This window comes from Bombyx mori, chromosome 8 (genome assembly GCF_030269925.1).
Source record: "Bombyx mori chromosome 8, ASM3026992v2".
Lineage (NCBI taxonomy): Eukaryota > Metazoa > Arthropoda > Insecta > Lepidoptera > Bombycidae > Bombyx > Bombyx mori.
In genome coordinates this window covers 4,177,747-4,200,460 of record NC_085114.1, presented here as the reverse complement: position 1 = coordinate 4,200,460, position 22,714 = coordinate 4,177,747, and the positions used below count along the sequence as shown (strand labels likewise).

At 41.4% G+C, this 22,714-nt stretch overlaps 1 protein-coding gene across 5 annotated transcripts; it reads right to left on the bottom strand.

Annotated features, from left to right (window-relative positions):
- Positions 1–1,567: 1,567 nt before the first annotated feature.
- LOC105842393 (uncharacterized) lies at positions 1,568–11,566 on the bottom strand. Of its 5 annotated transcripts, XM_062669675.1 has the most exons (4): positions 9,647–11,566; positions 3,909–6,032; positions 1,914–2,133; positions 1,568–1,775 (listed from the first exon to the last, which is right to left on the bottom strand). In XM_062669675.1, exons 1-2 carry the CDS (start codon positions 10,973–10,975, stop codon positions 5,871–5,873), a joined length of 1,491 nt encoding a protein of 496 aa, XP_062525659.1. In that variant the 5' UTR covers positions 10,976–11,566; the 3' UTR covers positions 1,568–1,775; positions 1,914–2,133; positions 3,909–5,870. The 5 variants fall into 4 exon arrangements, with proteins under 5 accessions (XP_062525659.1, XP_062525658.1, XP_062525656.1 ...); XM_062669672.1 differs by lacking the exon at positions 9,647–11,566 and having other exon boundaries at positions 3,909–9,637; XM_062669674.1 differs by lacking the exon at positions 9,647–11,566 and having other exon boundaries at positions 1,914–2,136; positions 3,909–9,637.
- Positions 11,567–22,714: the final 11,148 nt, after the last annotated feature.

The window sequence follows — 22,714 nt, the reverse complement described above, 5'->3', positions numbered from 1 at the left end:
CAACGACAACTACAACACCAACAACCACAACAACCACTACAACTACAACAACCACAACACCGTCGACAACAACAACCAAACGTGGTCCAAAACGAGGCCCCCCACATCAAATAGTTGATGGCCACGAGAACCTTTCGTAAATTAATTTGCGTGAAAGGAAATATCGTTTTTGTATCTCATTATTTTTTGAGCGGCAAGCGTCTACAAACTCCTTTCTCAGATAGATATAAGGTTTTTAATAATAAAATACTGCTAAATAATGTTCTTGTTCTGTTAATTTTCAATCTTACCTTATGTCTAGAAAGATTGTAACTGAAATAAATCTATAATGTTTTTTATACTGCTATATTTTTGTACTGTTTTTACGAAAAACAAATCCGTATCCGTGAATTAACGGATAGTAATTGATTAAGAATTAATTGAATACACTGCCACCTAGCCGAGAAACCGGGTACTAAAATAATTCTCAACAGAACAAAATGAACATATATATGTCAACCAGTAGATGGCGCTAAATTATTTTAACAGTAAACAATTTTAGTCGTAACGATTTACATTTACATCTTGTTTTAGTAGTACCTTTTGATATAGGTATTTCCTATGTTTTAAAAGTAATCATTTCAGTAAGTATTTAGTAACAAACGTAGATGCCCAGTAGATCTGTATCGAGCAATGCGAGTGTGCCGATATTCTTTTTTTATGGGATTTTATGACCTGGTAACTGAGACCTTTAAGTCATGTCTTATTTTAATTTATATTCATATTTTTTATGAAAAATGATATTATGGAGTGAAATGAAATGAAGATGATTAATTTGAGACATTAATCAACTGGGATGAAATTAAATGATATGAAATGAGATGATATGGGATGAAATATAATCTCAGTAAAATGGTAGTCATTTACTAAGATTTTTTCAGTGGACTTTTTGGAGGATCCCGAGAAGTTGCGTCCAGCGGCTTTGTTTCATTTTCCCACATTTGTGCACTTTCACAGATATTAAACAGTTAATAAACCACCGTTACTACATATTTAAACCTGAAGAAGCACTAAATAGACAAAATAAAACAAATCACACCACTTCACTCCTCGCGTTCCCGCCAAAAAGTCGTGCCGATATTCGAATCCCACAGATGTACCTACATTTTTCTTTATAATGAAACACGTACTTAACACAAATCAAACTCGAAAAAATATTATCTGCGCGGCATTTACGTTATTGATGACTTTGGGCTCCGGTAACCACTTAACATCAGGTAAGCCATGAGCTTCTTAACCCGTATAAGCAATATAAAAAGTCCACTCAATTTGGTCCCACATATCCCACCGCTTCTTAGGAAGAATTTGTAGGATATTTCGCGCCAGCCTAAATAAAAGATTATTTATATCGCAATCGGTAGGACATACATATGGTACAGCTGAGTCCTCAGCCTCATGTCTTAAGTTAGATCGCGACATTTACTTTTTATGTCTATGGACTCCGGTAACTACTTAAAACCACGAGAGCCGTGAGCTCGTTCACTCATTTGCACAAAAAAAACACGCACAAGTAAAGAGTAAGCTACAATTTTGTATGTTTAGTTTATCTTTATTATTATTATTATATAATTCATGTCATAATATCCTTCCTGAAACCCTTTAATCCCGAGATATTATTAAAAACAAGTTTAAAGCAGTATATTACGAGTAGTTATAAATTCAACTAGTGGATCACATCAAAAGTCATTAAAAATGCCACTTATCTTCTATCAATGTTATTATGCTGCGGTTTTAATCTGAAAACAAAAAGACGAACAATGAGTTTGTTTTGCGTTGTTGCCTTTTTATATCAGTGCTTGTCAAATATTTATTAAATTAAAGCTAAAACAAAATAAAAACGATTACGTTGTCTTGTGTTAGAAATTAAAATATACCCCCGTGGATGGAGAAGCACTTTGAGACCATGGGCACGCCGCCGCGTTTTGATGCCGATGCCGCGGTGGTCCTTCCAAACCTCTCGGAGGAAGAGATTCGTGCAACGAAGTCGAGGATGCAGAAGAAAGACGCGGCTGCCGGTCCTGACCGTGTTCGCGGCTGGGTCTGGGATTTGGCCTTCATTGACCTCGGAGACCGGCTCGCACGACTCTCGGACGCCTGCTTGTATTCGCGACGAAAGTATGTTTTCGCAAACTTATAGCACTTTAATCTACCCTAATGCCGGTGGGTCAAGAAAGACCTACCACGCATTAATGGAAATATCGTCGGGGGTGCAATTCAACCCGCCGCCACATCAGATGAAGGTTTATGATTTTACTTCCCGCAGCCAAGGTGTTAAATGAACCCTGAATAAGATCTGACTAAGCATCTGTACTGTTACGGGGTGGGATGATGGAGACTTTTTAAAAAACACTTTTTAGAGAAACTGAAAAATGTAATTTTATTATATGAAAGTACACGTTTTAGATGAGTGTCCACAACGAGGTCTCAAACCGATCTGCTTTACCGTGGTAACCGAAATGCTGACGAAACTTTCGATTTGCGTCATTACCTAGAATCGAAGTAAACAACTGAGGCTAGGTCAGCAGTTTACTTTGTATTGACCATGCTGCAATCGAATATTATAACAGTACCTTTAAGAATTTTATGATTTCAATGATGAACAATACGCTTGTGGGGTTCGAACAGTGTGTACCCTACTCATTATTTCTCTCAAATTGTTCGTATCTTAAGCTGTGATTACGAGTGTTCGCGGTAAGTATTCTGATAGCAATGTTTTTATATATTAACAATACTAAACCCAAATTTAATTAAAGCATTTCTTAAAATTATTACGCTCCTTTACTAATATCGTTTAGCAGAAGAGTATTAATTAATTTAATATAACCGGTCGACGGAATAAGTAAACCAGTTCATCTCAAAGCCTATCAATAGAAATTCGCTTCAAATGTTGCTTAAATTTTCTAAACTTTGACAAGCGCTGTATTTTTGCCTGTTCGAGTCAATCTAATTTACATAATATTTCTTACAATCTCGTGTTCTCGACAAAAACTCACTATATTTATGTTGTTGATTCGATATAATCCAGTTCAGTCTTCATAATATTATCTTCGGACCTTTATTTATGATGATTGAATTCAATTATGTAATTAATAGTGCGTTTAAAAGCAAACCATTGATAGACCTACAATTTCCTTTGGCATAATCGAGTAGCAGACCATTAAATTTCTTAAAACATCTCATGTTGGCAAATATTAAATTCGTTTTTCAATTTATGACTTTTTAATTGCCTAGACGTTTGAACGAGCTTACGGACCACATGATGGTAAGTTACCGTCACTCATGGACGTCAGCAATGCCAGGGGCAGATCCCAGCCGCGGCCTACCGTTGACTTACCTCTACCAATAATTATGCAAATTTTAATTTCTGCTAGTGTGATCTTTATTAAACTATACCTCCTGTTCCTTTGTCGTGGAAGTTACTTGTGAGCATGTGCTCCGCAGAATCTACCACCGGATCGGAATCGCGCCCCACTGATAAGACCCGGCGAAAAGCTCAGTGGGCTGTGTCTATGGGTATCCTTTAGGACGCAACGACTTCAAACACTGTAAGGTTTTCGTATGCATAGACTAAAGAGGTATTTAAAAAGGCAAATCGTGTAAAATATAGAAATATGTACATCCAGAAATAAATATCATGAGTCTCGAGTCGTCCCTAAAATCTCCATAGATACATTAACAATTCCGAGAACGAATTTAAAATGAAATTCATAGAGACAAAAATGTAACACTTCAAATACAAAATACGGAACCGTATTGTTCTAAAATTGTCTATGGACTTCCATTAGCAGGGCTCCCATTATCCGAAAGATAAGCGGCAACAACGATTTTCTGTCGCGACCTATCAAAAAACGGCAAAGGAAGGTAAATACCTGGACGGCAAGGCGGCGGCTTTTTCATTATTATCCGACTCTCACAGTTGATAAGCTCTTGAGCCAGCGGCGCCAACCGCTGTCAGGCCACGAAGCATGCGGACAATAAAATTATGTTCGATAATTGTTAATTTTTAATACGCTTTAATAGTAGTTAGTATGTTAGTATGTAACGGAATCTTCGAAGATGATTTTGACCCCCTTCAAAACGTCGGAGTAACTCAAAATTTATTATACTTATTATGGACCGATAACATCACTATATATTTTAAAAGAAAATGAAAAAATTGAAATTCAAAAAAAAAATTATAAATAACAAAATACGCTTTTATAGTAAATTCAACAAAAAAATAGAATATAATTTGAATAAATTTGAATTAAAAATAAGTGTAAGAAAAAATGATTTTATTGTAAAAAATGCGTCGGGTGCATGGTATCAGTAGTTATAAATATTTTATAAACAGAGATGAGTCGCAGAAGAGTTATTTTGATTATATTCTGAAAAGCACCCCACGCTTTTTTATAATAAAATGAATTTTTTATGACACTATTTTTAATTCAAATTTATTAAAATTTATTTTCTGTTTTTTAGTTGGATTTTCTATAAAAGCGTATTTTGTTAGTTTTTTTTAAACAATTATTTTTTTACTGATACCGGGAACTTTATCTGGCTGTGTACTGAATACAACAGGTCCCGTCTCGACTTGTGAGTTCCATAAAAGGCGACATAGAAATTTACTGTGCAGCGGCGTTCTCTGAGTGATTGGCCAGCGTACTGCGATTGTCAAACGTAATTGGGCACTAAGCACACACAAACATCCTCCTATTTCTGCCGCGAAGTATTTCATGGCTTCAGGTAAGAAGCACACAGCCTCTTTTTAGACGGGAACGGTTACCAGAGGCCCGAGGTTTTTACAGACTCACCAGGACGGATGGGGGCCAGCACTTGCTCAGGCAGCGGGGATGCGATTTTCTAATAGCTACCCGAGCATCTCCGAAGTAGACGTAACGGAGACTGTCAAAGACAGCTGTTTCGCGGATGCATCTACTACCAGATCGGAGTCGCGACCCACTGAGAAGATCCGGCGAGAAACTCAACGGGCTGATGTGCAGGTTGGGTTTCACGTCGAACTCTTTAGCAAGTTCGACGAGTATGGTTATCAGGGTCCCTTGCCAGATCCCTATGCTTGCTGTAGTATTAGAGCTGCAAGGTTCCAGGGTTCAGCGTCAGCCACGCTGAAGCGATTATCATGCCGCATCGTCTTATCGAAGTACCGCTCCGACGCTATGGATTCGAGGCCTAAATTGTCGAGAAAATCGAAGTTCCTAACAAAACATGATGCTTTAACGGTTGACCCGCAATGTCGGGGTCGCTTGAGCGAACACCATACTCGCATAGGTCGTTACAGGTCGTATATAAGTATTATATAGTATTACATATAGCCATTATTCAGTACAATTCATACTACAGTCGCTTATATTTAAATACAACTTTAAATATATGTTTTTTACTAGTTGACCCGGCAGACTTCGTAGTGACTAAATCGATAAATAAAAGACCTAAGCTTTTGTATAAAATAAGCTTAAAACAAACAAAAGGAATCCATCCGACGGGGGACACATCAAAGGAAAAACAAAATTGTTATTGTTAACGAGGCTTCTTGATGTAACACGCGGCAGCAACTTGTGATGGCCGCGCGTGTTTTCTTGAATCACGGAGGCTCCTTTGTAATAGACGCGCCAACAAAAATTGTGTGCAGCGGGCGCGCGCGATCGCACGGCCGGTCGGTGGCGGAATGGGCTGGCGGCGGCGCGCGCGCGTCCCGCAGCACGTAGAGGGGGGGCACCGCTTCGTTCGTTAACAAACTGGCCCTCTTGGAGCAGATGCATCTTTCTGGTCCAACATAACTGGTAATGGACAGAGCCTATTCCAAGCTCTGCGTAAGGTTCCTGAAGTAGTTTTTACGTCTGCCACCCGGTTGACGCCGTCAGCGCCTGGGTAAACTGTGGTGACACGTCCCAGCAGCCATCTATTGGGGGGCAGCCGATCATCTTTAATGAGAACCATCTCTCCTGGCTGTGGTTGTCCTCTATTTGTGCGCCATTTGTTTCGGATCTGCAATTCTGAAACGTACTCCTTGTAGTATCGATTCCAAAAATGTGTTTTTAATAATTGTATCCTTTTATATCTGGAAAGCATATGAACTGGAGTATCATCGACCTGGGGAGCAGGTAACATAGTGAGCGTTCGTCCAATCAAGAAATGCGCTGGTGTAAGAGGAACTAAATCTGATGGATCAGATGAAATTGGAGTGAGAGGTCTAGAATTCAGTATTGCCTCAATTTGAACCAATACAGTGTTCATCTCTTCATAATCCAAATGAGCCATTGACAATACATGAGTTAAATGTTTTTTAATTGATTTAACTGACCCTTCTGCTACGCCGTTAAAATGTGGACTGTAGGCTGGACTAAATTTGAAATTAATTTCGTTTTCAGCACCGTATGAAATAATATCGTTAGATTGATTTTTTAGAAACCTAACTATTTCGTTGCAAGCACCCACGAAATTAGTTCCGTTGTCGGAGTAGATGACAGCTGGCTTACCTCTGCGGGCAATAAATCTATTTAAGGCTGCAATGAAACCTTTAGAACTTAAGTCGGTGACGAGTTCTATGTGCATCGCTCTCACTGCCAGGCAAACAAAAACGGCAATATATGCCTTCTTCAACTGACAGCCACGACCTTTTCTGTTTGCCATCATGATGGGACCAGCATAGTCCACAGCTGTATTACTGAAAGGGTAGTCTGCTTGCAATCTTTGTAGAGGTAGGTTGCCCATGATAGGCTGATAAGTTTTGCCTGCAAATCTAAGGCAGGATATGCAATTTCGAGTAACATTTCTACAAAGATTACGACCATTGACTATCCAGTATTTATGTCGCAACGTTGATAACAACAGCTGTGGTCCAGCATGTAAAAGAATTTTGTGATAGTGTGTGACTAATATTTTAGTTATGTGATGTGATGCGTCTAGTAAGATAGGGTGCTTTGTGTTGTAATCATAGTGAGAGTTTGACAGTCTACCTCCTACTCGTATTATACCTGCATGGTCAATAAAAGGGTTTAATTTGAGAAGTTTGTCCTTAGGAGACAGCGGGCCTTTATTAAGAAATTGTGAGTATTGTTTACAGTATGAATCACGTTGTACTTGTTTGCACAATAATTCTAATGCAGTATTTAGTTCTGTGACAGTCAAGGGACCTGATGTTTTATTGCGAGAATATTGACAGTTGGAAATGAATCTTTTTACATAAGCTATGATACGTTGTAATTTACTAAATTCAGAAAAATTGTTAAAATATTGAGAAATATTGAAATTCTGACAATGAAAGTCATCAGTTGACAGATGGCATTGATGTTTCATTTCTGGCAAACTAGCAATATTCACATCTTGTGGCTGTGTGGGCCACTGCACATCTGTTTGATGTAAGAAGTGCGGACCTCCCCACCACAAAAGTGAAGATTGAAGTTGCGCTGCATTAAGACCGCGAGAACCAATGTCAGCCGGGTTCATATCTGTGGGAACGTAGTTCCATGAATTAGGATAAGAATTATTAGTGATCTCATTAATTCTATTGTATACAAATTGTTTTAGTTTTAACTTGCATGTTTTGATCCAGCCCAGCACAATAGTTGAGTCACACCAAAAAAATGTTGAGTCAATGTTTAAACGTAATGAATTTACTACCCTTTTTGTTAACCTTGTAGCGAGAAGGGCGCCGCATAGTCAGCCTTTGCTTCAATGGTGCCACTCTGCCCTTTGCAAGTATCAAATGTACTTGTACATTCCCAGTTTCAGACACTGAGCGTAGATATATACAAGCTGAATAGGCCTTAATGGAGGCATCAGAAAATGCGTGCAATTCGACCTTAACATACGAATTGCATAACACTCTACGAGGGATTTCTATTTTTGTAATTTCTGGTAAGTATTTAATAAAGTCGTGCCATTGTGACTCAACATCAGCAGGTAGCTGGTCATCCCATGTGATATTCTTAGCCCATAGTGTTTGTAATATGAGTTTTGCCTGTAACATGCAAGGATTAATTAAACCAAGTGGATCAAACACTTGAGCAATTGTGGATAAAATTGTACGTTTATTTGTGTTAGGCTGATTTGATATTTTATTTACTGCAAATAATAATGTGTCCTTTTTACAGGCCCAGAGTAAACCTAATGTTTTTGTATAATCATGTTTGTTTAAGTTTAATAACTCGTCTGTATTATTTTCGCTAACAATATCATCCAGGATAGACGGTTGATTGGACAGCCATTTACGTAAATGAAAACGTGCGCCTTCTAACGTCTGAATGACGCCTTTACATATTTGTATTAAAGTTTTTTCATCATCATGCCCAGATATATAATCATCTACATAAAAATCGTGTAAAATTGCTTCCCGAACATCCTCATTGGTGCATTCTTGTCCCAGCTGTACCAGACATCTAGTTGCTAAATACGGTGCTGATGCGGTCCCATATGTGACTGTGTTTAATTTATATTGTTTAATTGGCTGGCTGGGGTGTGATCGCCAAAATATTTGTTGCAAACATCGTTGTTTATTGTTAACATAAATTTGTCTATACATTTTTTCTATATCTGACGTTACTACAAACTTATGCTGTCTAAATCGAATCAATATGCTAAGTAAATCATCTTGTACAGTTGGCCCAATATGTTGAATATCATTGAATGATAAACCCGTGCTTGTTACAGCTGAACAATCAAAGACTGTACGTAATTTTGTAGTGAGGCTGTTTTCCCGCAAAACGCCATGATGAGGCATGAAGTATGAAATGCAGTCGTTTTGTATTGTTTCATTTTCTGACATGTGACCTAAAGCCAAATATTCTTCAAGAAAATTTGTGTATTTTTTTTTGAACTCTGCGTTGCGTTTAAATTTACGTTCCAAAGATTGAAACCTAATTAGAGCTTGTTGTTTGGAATCCCCTAAAGATTCAGGTGATCCTTTTAATGGAATGGTAACAATAAATTTGCCATCTGGGTGGCGCTTTGTTGTTTGTGTAAATATTTGTTCACACTCACTCTCACCTTTAGTATGGATTTGTTGAGCAGAGGGAACTGATTCTAGTTCGAAAAATTTGTCTAACTTCTCATCAAGCTCATTGTTGTTTAGAAAATGGCAATGGACTGTATTGTTGGTGTTAAATTTTGTGTTTGATTGTATAGAGCCGGTGACAAGCCACCCTAATGTTGTTTCAATCAGAGTTGGCTTGTTCTTTCCCAGGACAATATGATTGTTTTGAAGGACATCCCAAAAGATGTCCGCCCCCAGCAACATCTGCACCTCAGACGGCGTGGAGAAGGTTGGATCCGCGAGGTGGATGCGAGAGGGAATGGAAAAGAAATTGCAATTAATTTGTGAAGTAGGTATCAACTGAGTGATATGTGGTACAACAAAACAATTGACGTCAGTTGTATAACCACTGTTTGTGAGTGACGATATGGTGACGTCACATCTTTTTGTAATTTTTGAGGACTGATTGTTCAACCCTTGTACTAGTAGTGAAGTAGAATAACTGCGTATTCCTAATTTCGCTCGTAAAGTTTCTGTGACAAAACTAGATGTACTTCCATTGTCGAGTAGTACACGAACTTTATGTGTTTGACCATCACAGCCTTGTATATTGACCATAGCAGTGGATAGAAGTACCTGACTGTGATGTGTGGATGAGAGTGTGACACCACTCGATTCCTTTTGAGTCTGTTCCTGCACAGTGGGCAAGACTACACAGCCCGCTGATGAAGTTGAAGCTTCCGGAACAGTGTTTTTATTGTGTAACAGAGTGTTGTGGCGGTGTGTGCACAGCTTACAGGAACTGAGCCTACAGCGCTGTTCATCATGACCTGCACGCAAACAGTTTGTGCATAGATTTAATTGTTTAACTCGGTCAAGACGCATCTCAATCGGCATTGATTTGAATTTCATACATTGGTAAATTGCATGATTATTCTTGCACACAGGACATCTAAACAGCGCTTGTTTTTGTGTTTGGTTAACTACAAACGTCTTTGGACGGTTGTGAGTAATATCGCTGTGTCTGCGTTGTGATTGTTGCGGTTTTGTATATGTTGATGATTCTTCCACTGTCTCTAGTAAGTCAGCACGATTTTTTAGAAATGTGTGAAAATCTTGTAACGTAGGTAATCTCGTTAAATTATTGCGTTTCTCTTCCCAGTCACGTAGTGTGCCTGGGTCTAACTTACCAGACACCATGTGTATTATGATAATGTCCCAGTGCTCTGTAGGTAGATTCAGTGTTTTTAAAGCTCTTAAATTTCGATTAACTGAATCTATTGTACTTCTTAAAGCCTTGGAAGATTCTTGAACTATTGGTGGTATGTTAAATATTGCTTGTATGTGATTATTGACCAAAATTCGATCGTTATTATATCGATCGCACAACAGATCCCATGCGATGTCATAATTTTCAGCGGAGAACTCTAGGGATTTAATAATATATGAAGCGCTCTCTTTTAATGTATTTCGTAAGTAGTGAAACTTATGAATTTTGGGAATGGTTGTGTTGTCGTGTATAAGGGATTTGTAAGTGTCGTGATATTCTAGCCATTCCTGATAGCGTCCAGAAAAGATCGGCAAATTTATAGTAGGTAATTTAAAGTTTGGCCTACCAGACGGTCCAGTGTTAATATTAGAACCCGTCACCGACCCGGCATCCTGATCCGCAGAGGCAGCGCTGAGCATCTTCTGTGCAAAAGCCACGCAGCCGAAGTAGCTGTTCTCGAAAATCTCTCTTTCCTTGTGTTCATCATCTGAAATTTCCACAAGACTTTCTAAATCAGTCTGAACTGAATCGAACTCATTGTATAAATCTAGAATTTTATCTAAGCGAGCCTTTAATTCAAAAGCTTGTACCTCATTGACCCTTTTACTAGGCAAAAGTGAATCTATATATGTTTTAAATATGGTAAGCTTCGCCTTATGGCTAGATCTAGTTTTCTTTAATGATTTAATATCCATCGTGCAAATAAATAAGCAAATGACACCAACCGAAATCAATTTCAAATTTTTCAACTGAAAGCAATTAATAATTAGCAATAATTAGCGTGAGAGAAAAAAGGGAAGAATACAAAACAATACTTAAAGCAGAGAAGTTGCGACAGAAGCAATGCGAAGCAGAAAGGACAGGCGCGACTGCAGCTAGCCACGCGGCCGCGCGGCGTGGTCTGGCGTCGGATCGCTGGAATTTATAAAATCAAAATGATTTGCACTGTATTCGTAAAAACTGGCACAACACAGCAATATTTCTTGATTTGTTGTAGTCTTGTCTTGAATTTGTATGATTCACGCCGACGCGCCGCGAAGCAATCCGTGTCTCGATGTTTCTCGAATGACCTCGCCAATGTCGATATACTCCTTTGTTCCGTTTTGTCTTGAAACGATGTTTAAAGTTGTATCCGGCTCGAATCTTGTTAACGAGGCTTCTTGATGTAACACGCGGCAGCAACTTGTGATGGCCGCGCGTGTTTTCTTGAATCACGGAGGCTCCTTTGTAATAGACGCGCCAACAAAAATTGTGTGCAGCGGGCGCGCGCGATCGCACGGCCGGTCGGTGGCGGAATGGGCTGGCGGCGGCGCGCGCGCGTCCCGCAGCACGTAGAGGGGGGGCACCGCTTCGTTCGTTAACAGTTATTTTTATTTAATTCCGAGCATTTTCATATTTATCTACTTTTTAAACCTTCTCTGGATCTCCACAAATAATTTAAGACCAAAATAAGCCAAATCGGTCCAGCCGTTCTCGAGTTTTAGCGAGACTGTCGAATAGCAATTCATTTTTATATATGTAGATATTCCAAATATTTTTGGTGACTCGGAGAAGGCTCTTTCAATATTCTACAACATTAAACAACATAAGCAGGTAGCGATTAAATCCTACCCGTCTATTTCGTGGCCACAAAAGCCCTTCTCAGAACCAGCAGGTAATTAAACTTTACAATGAGAAATTCGAAATACAAAAACATCTTTTGTTTTTCAACAATCTAAATAGTGACTCGAGTATTTTTTTAACGGATAATGCTGTCTTGCTAACTACTTCAAAGCCTACCTGATAAGAAGTTAAATTTTACAGACAACACACACAAAATAAAATACAACTTGCGACATTTTTCTTTTGTTACTTTTAGGATTGTTGAACAAGCTCTCCGTCTATCTGGTTTTAGTGGTTACTGAAGCCCATGGACATCACGGGCAAGTGCGTGTCTCAAATGTATTGTATAACGGTCACTTCATCCTTCAGACCGTAATGTATTACTGCTTTGCAGCAAGTTGATAGCACCAGTGCAGGTCACAACCCACCCTACCAGTATGATGAGGTCCAATTGTCTCGGGCCGTCATTTCGGATCTTCCCGATCCAATAACGGTTCTTTTAGGTACCTCAAGCACCGGTCATCGTCCTCGTCGAACCCGTCGCTTGCGACGAAGGGCTCAGCGAGTAAACTAACACTTGATATTCTCAGTGGGTCGCGTTTCCGATCCGGTGGTAGATTCTGCGAAGCACTGCTCTTGTTAGGGTCAGTGCTAGCAACTCCGCCAGGTTAGAGCCCCGTGAGCTCACCTAGCTCCGGTGACGCTGATATAAGCCTCTCAAGGCTATCAGTATAGGTAGGACAAATAAAAAGACTCGGACATGTATTTGCTTGCGTTCATCTTCAAGTTTTGTTTTCATAGAGCTATGTAATACTTGATTTATAATTAGTGATGTTTGGTTTTGACTACTGGCTTACGTATGTATGTTTGATTAATATAAATTTATAAGATTTTGTGTTTGTTCGACTGAGTGCACTGTACATACGTGTGGGGACGGGTCGTGTGTCGAGATTAGAGAAATGTTTGAGCTTACAAGTCAGTGTAAATATGGATATGACTTTTTATTTTATTACTAGCTGACTCGGCAGACTTCGTAGTGCCTCAATCGATAATTAAAAAACCTAAAGTTTTGTATAAAATAAACCTAAAACAAACAAAAGGAATCCGTCCGATGGGGGACACATCAATGGAAAAACCAAATTGTTATTTTTATTTAATTCCGAGCATTTTCATATTTATCTACCTTTTAAACCTTCTCTGGACTTCCACAAATAAATCAAGATCAAAATTAGCCAAATCGGTCCAGCCGTACTCGAGTTTTAGCGAGACTAACGAACAGCAATTCATTTTTATATATAGGTACTAGCGGACCCGGCCACACGTTGCTGTGGCTGTGGCTTAGGTTTTTGTTTCTAAATAACTCGCGGCCGCCTATGCTAATACCAAAAATTGACAACGTAAGAACAATTGGATTTCACTGTATTGCGTTTACTACGAAATAAATTTCACTTATACTTTAGCCTCAGAAACACGTGGTGCTTATGCCATTAAATTGTAGCTTATGTGAAACGTTGGTATTTTTAGCACAGCGCCATCTATGAGATATTAAAGTCACAGTATAACAATTGTCTGTAAAAACTGATTTAAGGCGCCATCTGTTTTAGACTTATGAAACTTACAATTAATAACAAAAATCAACATAAGAAATCATTTTATTGTTAATTAATAAATATTGCGACCATTCATCGAAATAAAAACCATCCTATCCTCAAGTTGGATCGAACTGCACATGGTGTGCGAATTTTATTATAATCGGTTAAGTGGTTTAGGAGTCCATTGAGGACAAACATTGTGACACGAGATTTATATATATATATGTAGGTATATAGATTTGTATTATTGAAACTCAAAATAAGCAGTACACTGAAATATCTAATTGTGGGATGGCGTAGATGGAACGTAAAGATAATGTAATAGGTATTAACAGATGAAACTCAAGGAGTAGGAGTACAGACGTCCAGGATATGACGGTTGAAGTCGTCGTGGCCTAAAGGATAAGACGTCCGGTGCATTCGTTTCGAACGATGTAACTGTGTTCGAATCCAGCTAGCGGGTACCAATTTTTTAAATGAAATATGTACTTAGCAAATTTTCACGATTGACTTCCACGGTGAAGGAAATAACATCGTGTAATAAAAATCTAACCCGCATTATTATAATTTGCTTAATTATTGGTGGTAGGACCTCTTGTGAGTCCGCACGGGTAGGTACCACCACCATTCTTATTTCTGCCGTATTATACGTTTCTATTTGAAGGGTGGGGCAGCCGTTGTAACTATACTGAGAACTTAGAACTCATATCTCAATGTGTTTGGCGGCATTTACGTTGTAGATTTGTGATTGAAAGTTTACTGGTGGCCCGAAGGCCTTTCCAGTTTCACCAGGACAGGTGGGCGAGCAAAGGCTCAGCCAAGAGGGGTGGGATTTGCTAACAACTGCCCGAGCGCCTCCGAAGGAGACCTAACAACTCAAGAGCAATTGTTTCGCGAATGAATCTACTACCGGATCGGAATCGCGACCCGCTGAGAAGATCCGGCGAGAAACTCAGCGGGCTGATGCATGGGTTAGGTTGCACGTCGACCTCTCTGTCGAGTTCGACGAGTACGGTTACCGGGGTCCCTAAGCCTGCCCCTAGTATTAGAGCTGAAGGCATCTAATGCAAAGGTTATTGGATCTGATGGATCCGTAAGGACGTGTCTAGGGCGTCGACGGTGACTGGCTCCTGCATGATCAGGATTCGGGGAGTAGTCAGCGGCGGCAACGATAAGGCGATTATCATGACGCATAGCCTTATCGAAGTATCGTTCCGACGCTGACTTCATGTATTTCCGAATTGATTCGAGGCCCAGGTCGTTGTGTAGGTCAACGTTCCTCACGAACCACGGAGCCCCGACAGCTAACCTGCAAAAGCGGGATTGTAGGGATTGGAGGGTGTCTATGTGTGTGCGGGCCGCGTGAGCGAACACCACACTCGCGTAAGTCATGACGGGCCTTATGCAAGTTTTGTAAAGTGTCACCTTGTTCCGAAGGGACACTTTACTCCGCTTACAGATCATGGGGTAGAGTCTACCGAGAATAAACGCGGCACGGTCACGGACTGATTTTATATGCGGGCGGAATGTCATCGATGCATCCAGGGTAACGCCCAGGTACTTGACCTTCCTGGCCCAGGGTATGGGTTGTCTAAAGAGAGTAATCGGGGGTGTGAGATTCCTCCTCCTAATCCGGGAGGAAATCCGTGTGGAGCTTCCCCTCTGAAATAGCACCGCAGTACTTTTCGCTGGGTTGATGTCTATGCGCCATTTTCGGAACCACTGTCCTAGGGCTAGGGCTGCGCTCTGAAGCTTCTTCGCGATTAGGGACTTATTTCTACTAGAATAGTAAACAGTCGTGTCGTCGGCGAATAAAGCTAAATGGGTCGGCGGCGACCGGGGAATATCGTTGACGAATAAGCTAAATAGGAGGGGTGAGAGGACAGAGCCTTGCGGGACTCCAGCTGTGAGAGGTCGCGGGGAGGAGCGGGTTCCCTCGACTCGATATCGAAAAGAGCGGTTCGACAAGAAGTCCCGTATGATGAGCACGAGACTATCCGGCACGCCCATGTTGAATAGTTTGAAAATCAAACCATTGTGCCAGACTTTGTCGAACGCTTTTGCGACGTCGAAGAAGAGAGCTCCCGTGTATAACGGTTTTGGTCGATTAAGCCCCACAAGAATGTGCTCCGTGAGGCGGTGCACCTGTTGAACGCATGAGTGATTTGTACGGAATCCGAATTGTTCATCGATAAGAATGCCCTTGGATGAGACGAAGTCTCTGAGGCGTTTGTAGAGCAGACGCTCATACAGTTTGCCTAGAGACATGAGGAGGCTAATCGGGCGGTAGCTCGTCGGATGATTTTTTGGTTTACCGGGTTTATGTATGCCGATAACGTCCGCTTCTTTCCACACCGCGGGAAAGATACAGTTCGCCATAGCGGCATTGAAAATAGATGCCAACATCACGATGAGTTGGACGGGTAGAAGTTTAATAACGCGGTTAGATATACAGTCGGAACCGGGAGCCTTGCGAGGACGTAGGTCTTTGATCAAGTCTTTAACTTCTATCGGGGTGACGGGTGGTAACGCATCCGATGGTGGCAAGGAGGCTCTGCGTTCTACCTCACTGTCTACTAATTCTACATGAACAGGGTCCACGGATTGAGTGCTGGGCGTGCACTGGGTTTGCAATGTATCGGCCAGCAGCTCTGCTTTTTCGTCATCATCGAACGCCGCGAGTTGGCCTGAGGGGCCTACGAGGGGGGGCATAGTTACTACCGTATCCGATTTGAGAGTACGAGCTAAGCGGTAGTAAGACCTTTGGGAGGGCGCGAGTCCTTCTAAGAAATCAGACCATCTGGCATCTCGGACTTCGGCGATGCGAGACTTTACGTCGCGTTGTAGGGCACGCATTCGAATACGATTTTCCGCGGTAGGATACCTGTCGTAGGCGCGTATCGAGGCGTTCTTAGCTCTAAGGAGTTCCCTAATATCGTCGGACAATTTGAAGCGGTGAAGGAAGTCCTCCGCTACAACTTGTTTCGATGACCTATCTAATGTCGAGGTGATGTGTGACGTTAAGATGTCTATGGCTTCAGCGGTATCCTGAGGAGACGGGATAGAGTCCGGGTTAAACGGGAGCGATGGTGGATCAGATTCAGCCAGGCTGATGCCCAGCGTGTGCCAATCCACCACAGTCCTCGTGACGGGAACGGAATCGGGAGCGCGACCGAGCTTCATAACGACGGGACGGTGGTCTGAATCTAACTCTGAAACTACTTCGATCGAGTGTAAGCGCAGAGTTACGTTTTTTAATAACGCTATGTCGAGTATATCCGGGCGATGCGCGATATTTAGCGGGTAGTGAGTCGGGGTTAGCGGAGCGACGATATCGAAGGCGAGATCATCGACTAACGCGTCAAGCCGCCTGCCATTCGGGGTTGTGGTGTGTGAGTTCCACCTAATGTGTTTACAATTTAGGTCGCCCGCCAGAATGACAGAGCTCCCCATACCGAGCAGCGCCTCGATATCACTGCTTAGAACGATCTTATCCGGTGGAAGATAAACGGACGCGATAACGATCGGCGCGTGTCCCGTCAGTGAGATTCGGCACACTAATGCTTCGATATTAGCGAGCGCGGGAGGATCGAGCGGGACGCAATGCAGGGCTCTTCTATAGTAAATGACGGTACCACCACCACGGGCAGAGAGCCTGTCGTTCCTGACCATGTTATAGTTCGCGATTTTAGGGTCACGGCGCGCGGGCTTAAGTAGGGTCTCCTGCACTAAAAAGATATCAATTTGGTGGTCACGCAAAAAGTCAGAAACCTGATCACGTTGATTTGCGAGACCGTAAGCGTTAAAAAATCCTATCGTTACGGATAGGGGCTTTATTCTACTTATATACGCCATTGATTACCGGCGGAGTGAGGGGAGGACGTACGTATTTAATGACGCGTATACGTCGGCGTATTCCTGCACAACGGCGATAAAGTGTTGTGCAGTGGAGGCAGCGCAAATGGCGTCGCCCAAAGCGTTAACGCGCTCAAAGTTGATCGACTGAAAGAAGTCGATCGCTAAAGCGAGATTGTCGGACGCGGTCGGAGGGCAAGTCGCGGGAGTAATTCGCGGGGTGACCCTGTGTTCGACACAGGACGCAGCTAGGCGGTTCCGTCGCGGTTTTTTGGTCGCGAGCGCAGAGGGCCGTGGCGTGATCGCCCAAACACTTAACACATCGGGGGCGCGCGTGACAGTTACGGGAAGAGTGCCCGTACAATTGACAGTTATGGCACTGGCTAGGAGTGCCTTTTTTATGGGGGGCTTCGACAGCGATACCAGAGAGCCTACAGACGGTCTGTGTGTTAAAGATTTTCTTACCCTCGGGGGTAGGCTGGAGAGCGACTAGAACCATATTATATGGCTCCCTACCGCGACCAGTGTGCATACGGTGCACAGAATTCACTGGTAGGCCTTGTTCTAACAGGTCGGCTTTTACGAGCTCTACATCTAACTCTTTAGGGATTCCGCGTATTACAACGCGGAGTTCGCGCTCCTCCTGGAGCGTATACGTATGGAAACTTATACGCTCCTTACGGAGGTAAGAAGAGAGGGCCCTATGGTCGTCGGGTGTTTGAACCTTAATTTGAATGCCGTTCGCGAGGTTACGGGCATTCGTGAAATTTATATTTTTGGCCTTAAGGGCCAGGCAAACTCGATCCCAAGCTGCCTTCTCCTGAAGGATAACCGGGGGAGGGGTCTGGGTTTTATTTTGTGCCACCGGACGCGGCGACGGAGTGGCACGGGCTGGGGGCGCAACGGGAGTCTGAGGGCGAGGGCGCGACGCGTTCACGGCTTTGCTAATTTTAGCGGCCGCGGGAGCTCGAGACTCCGCGGTACGCTTCTTACCCTTCTGTACCAGGGTGAATCCATCCGTCGATGAGGCGGGGGCGAGGTCGACCTCCATGTCCGAGTCAGAGTCGGAGCACGAGGAGGCGGGTGCAGGCGACCTACGAGCAAGTGTAGGTGTTTTAGAGGGCGCGACGGAGGCCGCGGATGATCGCTCAGCTGAAACGATGGTCACGGCGGACGACGCAGCAGCTTTTCTCGCCAGTATAGGCGACACGGGAGCGGCAGGCACGACAGAGGCTGCGGTGCTCAATGCAGAAGCTCTGCACGCAGGTACAGGCGACGCAGGAGCAGCGAGCGCGGCGGAGTCCTCGAGAGGGCTCGCAGTGTGATTGGCCTTGAAGGCCAAAAACTCCGAGGCGAGCTGTGGGTGGCGAAGTCGGAGGAATTCCGCGAATACAGCGTCCATGATCGCTGAGTACCCAGGTGGGGCGGCCCCGGGTCTTGAAAACACTCGCCTTGCGGCGAGGCCCCAACTTCTCGGACCTGAGCGGTTCTATTGAACACAGGTGGCAATGCGGCGCGATTACTACAGGACAAAGAAAAAGTACAACAAAACAGAAATTACGAAAAGAAACAAAAACAAATAAATACTTGCAGGAAACCACTTTGTCGGCAGATGTACCACGAACACAGAAACAACAAAAGGAAACAAAACAAATAAAAACTTCCAGAAAGAGCACTTAGTCGGCAGATGTACCACGAACACAGGCCGCGCGAACAATGGCCGGGCTAACAAAAGCCGGGCGAACAAAGACTGGGCGATCGAGTGGACGATGAGCACGTCCGCACGTGACGGGTGCCTCTATCGGAATGGAATAGAAGTGGTCTTACACAAAGAAATCTATAAAGATTCGATATCTATACTAATATTATAAAGAGGAAAGATTTGTTTGTTTGTTTGTATTGAATAGACTCTAAAACTACTGAACCGATTTGAAAAATTCTTTCACTGTTTAGAAGCTACACTATTCCCGAGTGAAATAGGCTATAATCTTATTTGAAAAATTAGGGATCCTTACTAAAACTCCAATAACCCAACAATGTAACCCAAGGTGTAAAAAAATTATCTAAAATATCCTTTACATCGCGTGCCCTGCGAAAACTTTTGATGATAGAATAAAATAATGTACTACAACTTTGTAGAATACATTATTATTTACAAAAAGTGTCGTGACAGCATATTATTATGTCTAACTATTATAGTTACGCCGCAATAAGTGTAAATTTTTGTTAACAACCAGAGCGGAGCCGGAGCGGTCCGCTAGTTTTTTATATAGTGATACATTGTGTAGTGAATGTCCAATTGAAGTCGTTTCAATTTTATCGATTGGCGAATATAGATTGGTATTTTTAAATAAATAAGGTCTCATGTGTTTAGCAAAGATTGATGGCACAGCGTATTGTCTTAATATGTTTATTATCGGAATGATATGTAAGGCAATAATAGATACATCACTATTGCGAAAATGATACTTCCGAAAAAACACAATAGTCTAGTCAACAAGTGCCTTTTTGGTCAACTTTTTTTAAGCAGTCTCCGTAAATTATGTTTGAGGTGTCATTCGATTCGGAATGACATCTAGATGATTTTTGAAGTTCCGCATGCAAAAATTGCAAAAGTTATTAACAATTAACTAAAAAAAGGTGGTTTAGTTTTTTGCAAATATCTCAAAAACTAATAAAAAAAATTCAAATGAAAAAAAAGATTCAAAGAAAGAAGGAAATTTCCCAAAAAAAAAGTCCTTACTCCGGGAACTGTACGACCAATATTTATAATTTTCCCAGAGGGATGAATATATGGCCGAAAACGGGTACTCTGGGGTACTCTGTTCCCAAGCTGTATACATTTTTCTTCTATCTTTAATACACTTCCTCTGTATTAAAATTCATTTTGTGTACTAACACTTCAACAACTTGAGATCACCTCGCGTCGGTCGCCGTTTCGCCGTCATGTACCCATAACGATTACGTAACAACAATTAATCGTAATCTCTATAAACATTTCGTATCGTCAGCTATCGATAAGTTATAAATTTTGTTCGTTAACGATTTCTAAACATGTAAGTAAAGAGAAGAAAGAGTCATTATGTTTTAATACGCGGGCCTTTGAACGAAGAGATGTGCATGTCACAGAGTATTTTACGCAGAGGTCCTGATGCGTCTTTTTGGATATTTTGTTGTGGAAAACAGTTCGAGAACGTTCGAACGAAATAGCACTTCGAGAATAGTTAACATCAGTGTTTTCTCAATTACGAATTCGAACTTTTTTTTTATTGCTTAGTTAGGTGGACGAGCTCACAGCCCATCTAGTGCTAAGTGGTTAATGGAGCCCATAGACGTCCACATCGTAAATACGCCACCCACCTTGAGGTAAGTTCTAAGGTCTCAGTATAGTTACAATGGCTGCCCCACCCTTCAAACCGAAACCCATTACTGCTTCACGACAGAAATAGGCAGGGTCGTGGTACCTACCCGCGCGGACTCACAAAAGGTCCTACCACCAGTGGACTATTTTTAAGGGTATTTAAAAAGGAGTAGTAGGTTCTCAATTCGACTGTAATTTTTCATTTATTGTTTTTTAAGTGAATTCAATTGACTTCAACTACATTGGTACTATTAATATTCTCATTATTTTTGTTGAGTTGGTTTTTTTTAAATTATATTATAGAGGAATATATTTATCGTTTACGGACGTCGGTTGCTTATGAGATATAATGTGAGGAAGTACCATTTCCTCAAATTTCGGACTTAACTGGATTTTTCGTTCCATCTCTCTGAATTACCGGCATCGCTGTCATAAACAAAATCCACATCCGCTGATTATATTTCTAAGTAAATACAAAATATTATAATGAATAATATGGACCAACAACTTGAGTCTAATTTGAACGTTTTATTTTCGCCCTAAGCACAAACGCCGTTAAGGCTATATAAATGACAACACACTCGCGTGTTTCTGATATAATACATCAGTGAATATATAGTCAAAAGTAATTCAGAGGCTATTAAGTTTATGTAGCAGATTATAAGGGGTAGGAACTAATCTAAACGGATATTTGCAATATTCTAAAGCATTTAACCAACTGAATGTAGGTACTCGTATTATTCATTTAATCAGTGTGCTTAGTGCGAATTTTTTAACGTTCTCGATAGCGTAAAAGTTAACTCATATTTTTATGGAATGGGATTGTTTGCAAACGTTTGCCGCTAGGGGCGCTGTTCCAACTGCATACAAAATTGAGTTAACTTTTACGCTATCGCGAACGTTAAAAAACTCGCACTAAGCACACAGAACAGTCTGTTCGAATGTATTCTTTATTAAAACAACGGGGCCTCACATGCATCGAGCGCATTCCGACCACACGGGGGCAGGTTACACGCGCGGAACTCTCATCGCTTTTGTAACTTTTGTTTGTGTGTGCACAAAATTAAATTCTTTAAATTCTTTTTTTTTTGTTTTCGTTCACATTTCGACGGTTTTTCAAAACTAAACCGATAAGTTAATACAATTTTATTTATTGCCCTTGTAGGCAGACGAGCATATGGCCCACCTGATGGTGAGGGGTTACCGTCGCCCATGGACTTCAGCAATGCCAGGGGCAGAGCCAAGCCGCTGCCTACAGCAATTTTAGCTATTTCCTATAGCTCTATAGTACGATAACCCTTCGCCTATGCGATTCTTGGGGTATATTGCCATAGACATTAACGTTTCACAAAAAGGATTTGTTTTATTTCAAACTTCGACCACAATTACTGTTTAGTCCTCTTAAAAAGCTTATAATCGAAAATTATAACATCCTACAGAAATGTTTAAACTGTTAAATATTAATTGTTTTAGTAACTTCATACAAAAAAGGATGAAGCAACGCAAAGAATGTGCATCGCGTGGTTGGCACATAGCGCCGGCCGAAAGCAAAAAGTGGCGCTTCAAAGGATATTCAACCTTATACCCAATAATTTTTCTAACTAAAACTACTGTTGAACGCAGAGATAGAGTCTAAATTCGATTGTACAATTATTTGTAAAAGCCATCTTTGTTCCACTGATTAGAGTCGGACACTGTTTTATCGTAATTGAATTCAATGGATACTTTTTCCTTGGTTAATAAATTTTCAAAGAACTAGAACAGATACCATAAATTACAAAATGAAAAAAAATTAAATGTTAGCAGCATGAAGCAAAGCTCGTATTACCAATGAAGGTGTTTAAATATAAACACCTTCATTGGTAATACGAGCTCCATTTATTTTGTATTGGACTACAGAAAGCTATGCTGATAGCCAAAATAATATCGATACTCGATTGACAGACGCATCACTACTACGCTAGATCGACACTTCGACCATCGATGACGATCGCCACCTCGCTCGCTCGCTTCGCATCGTTCCT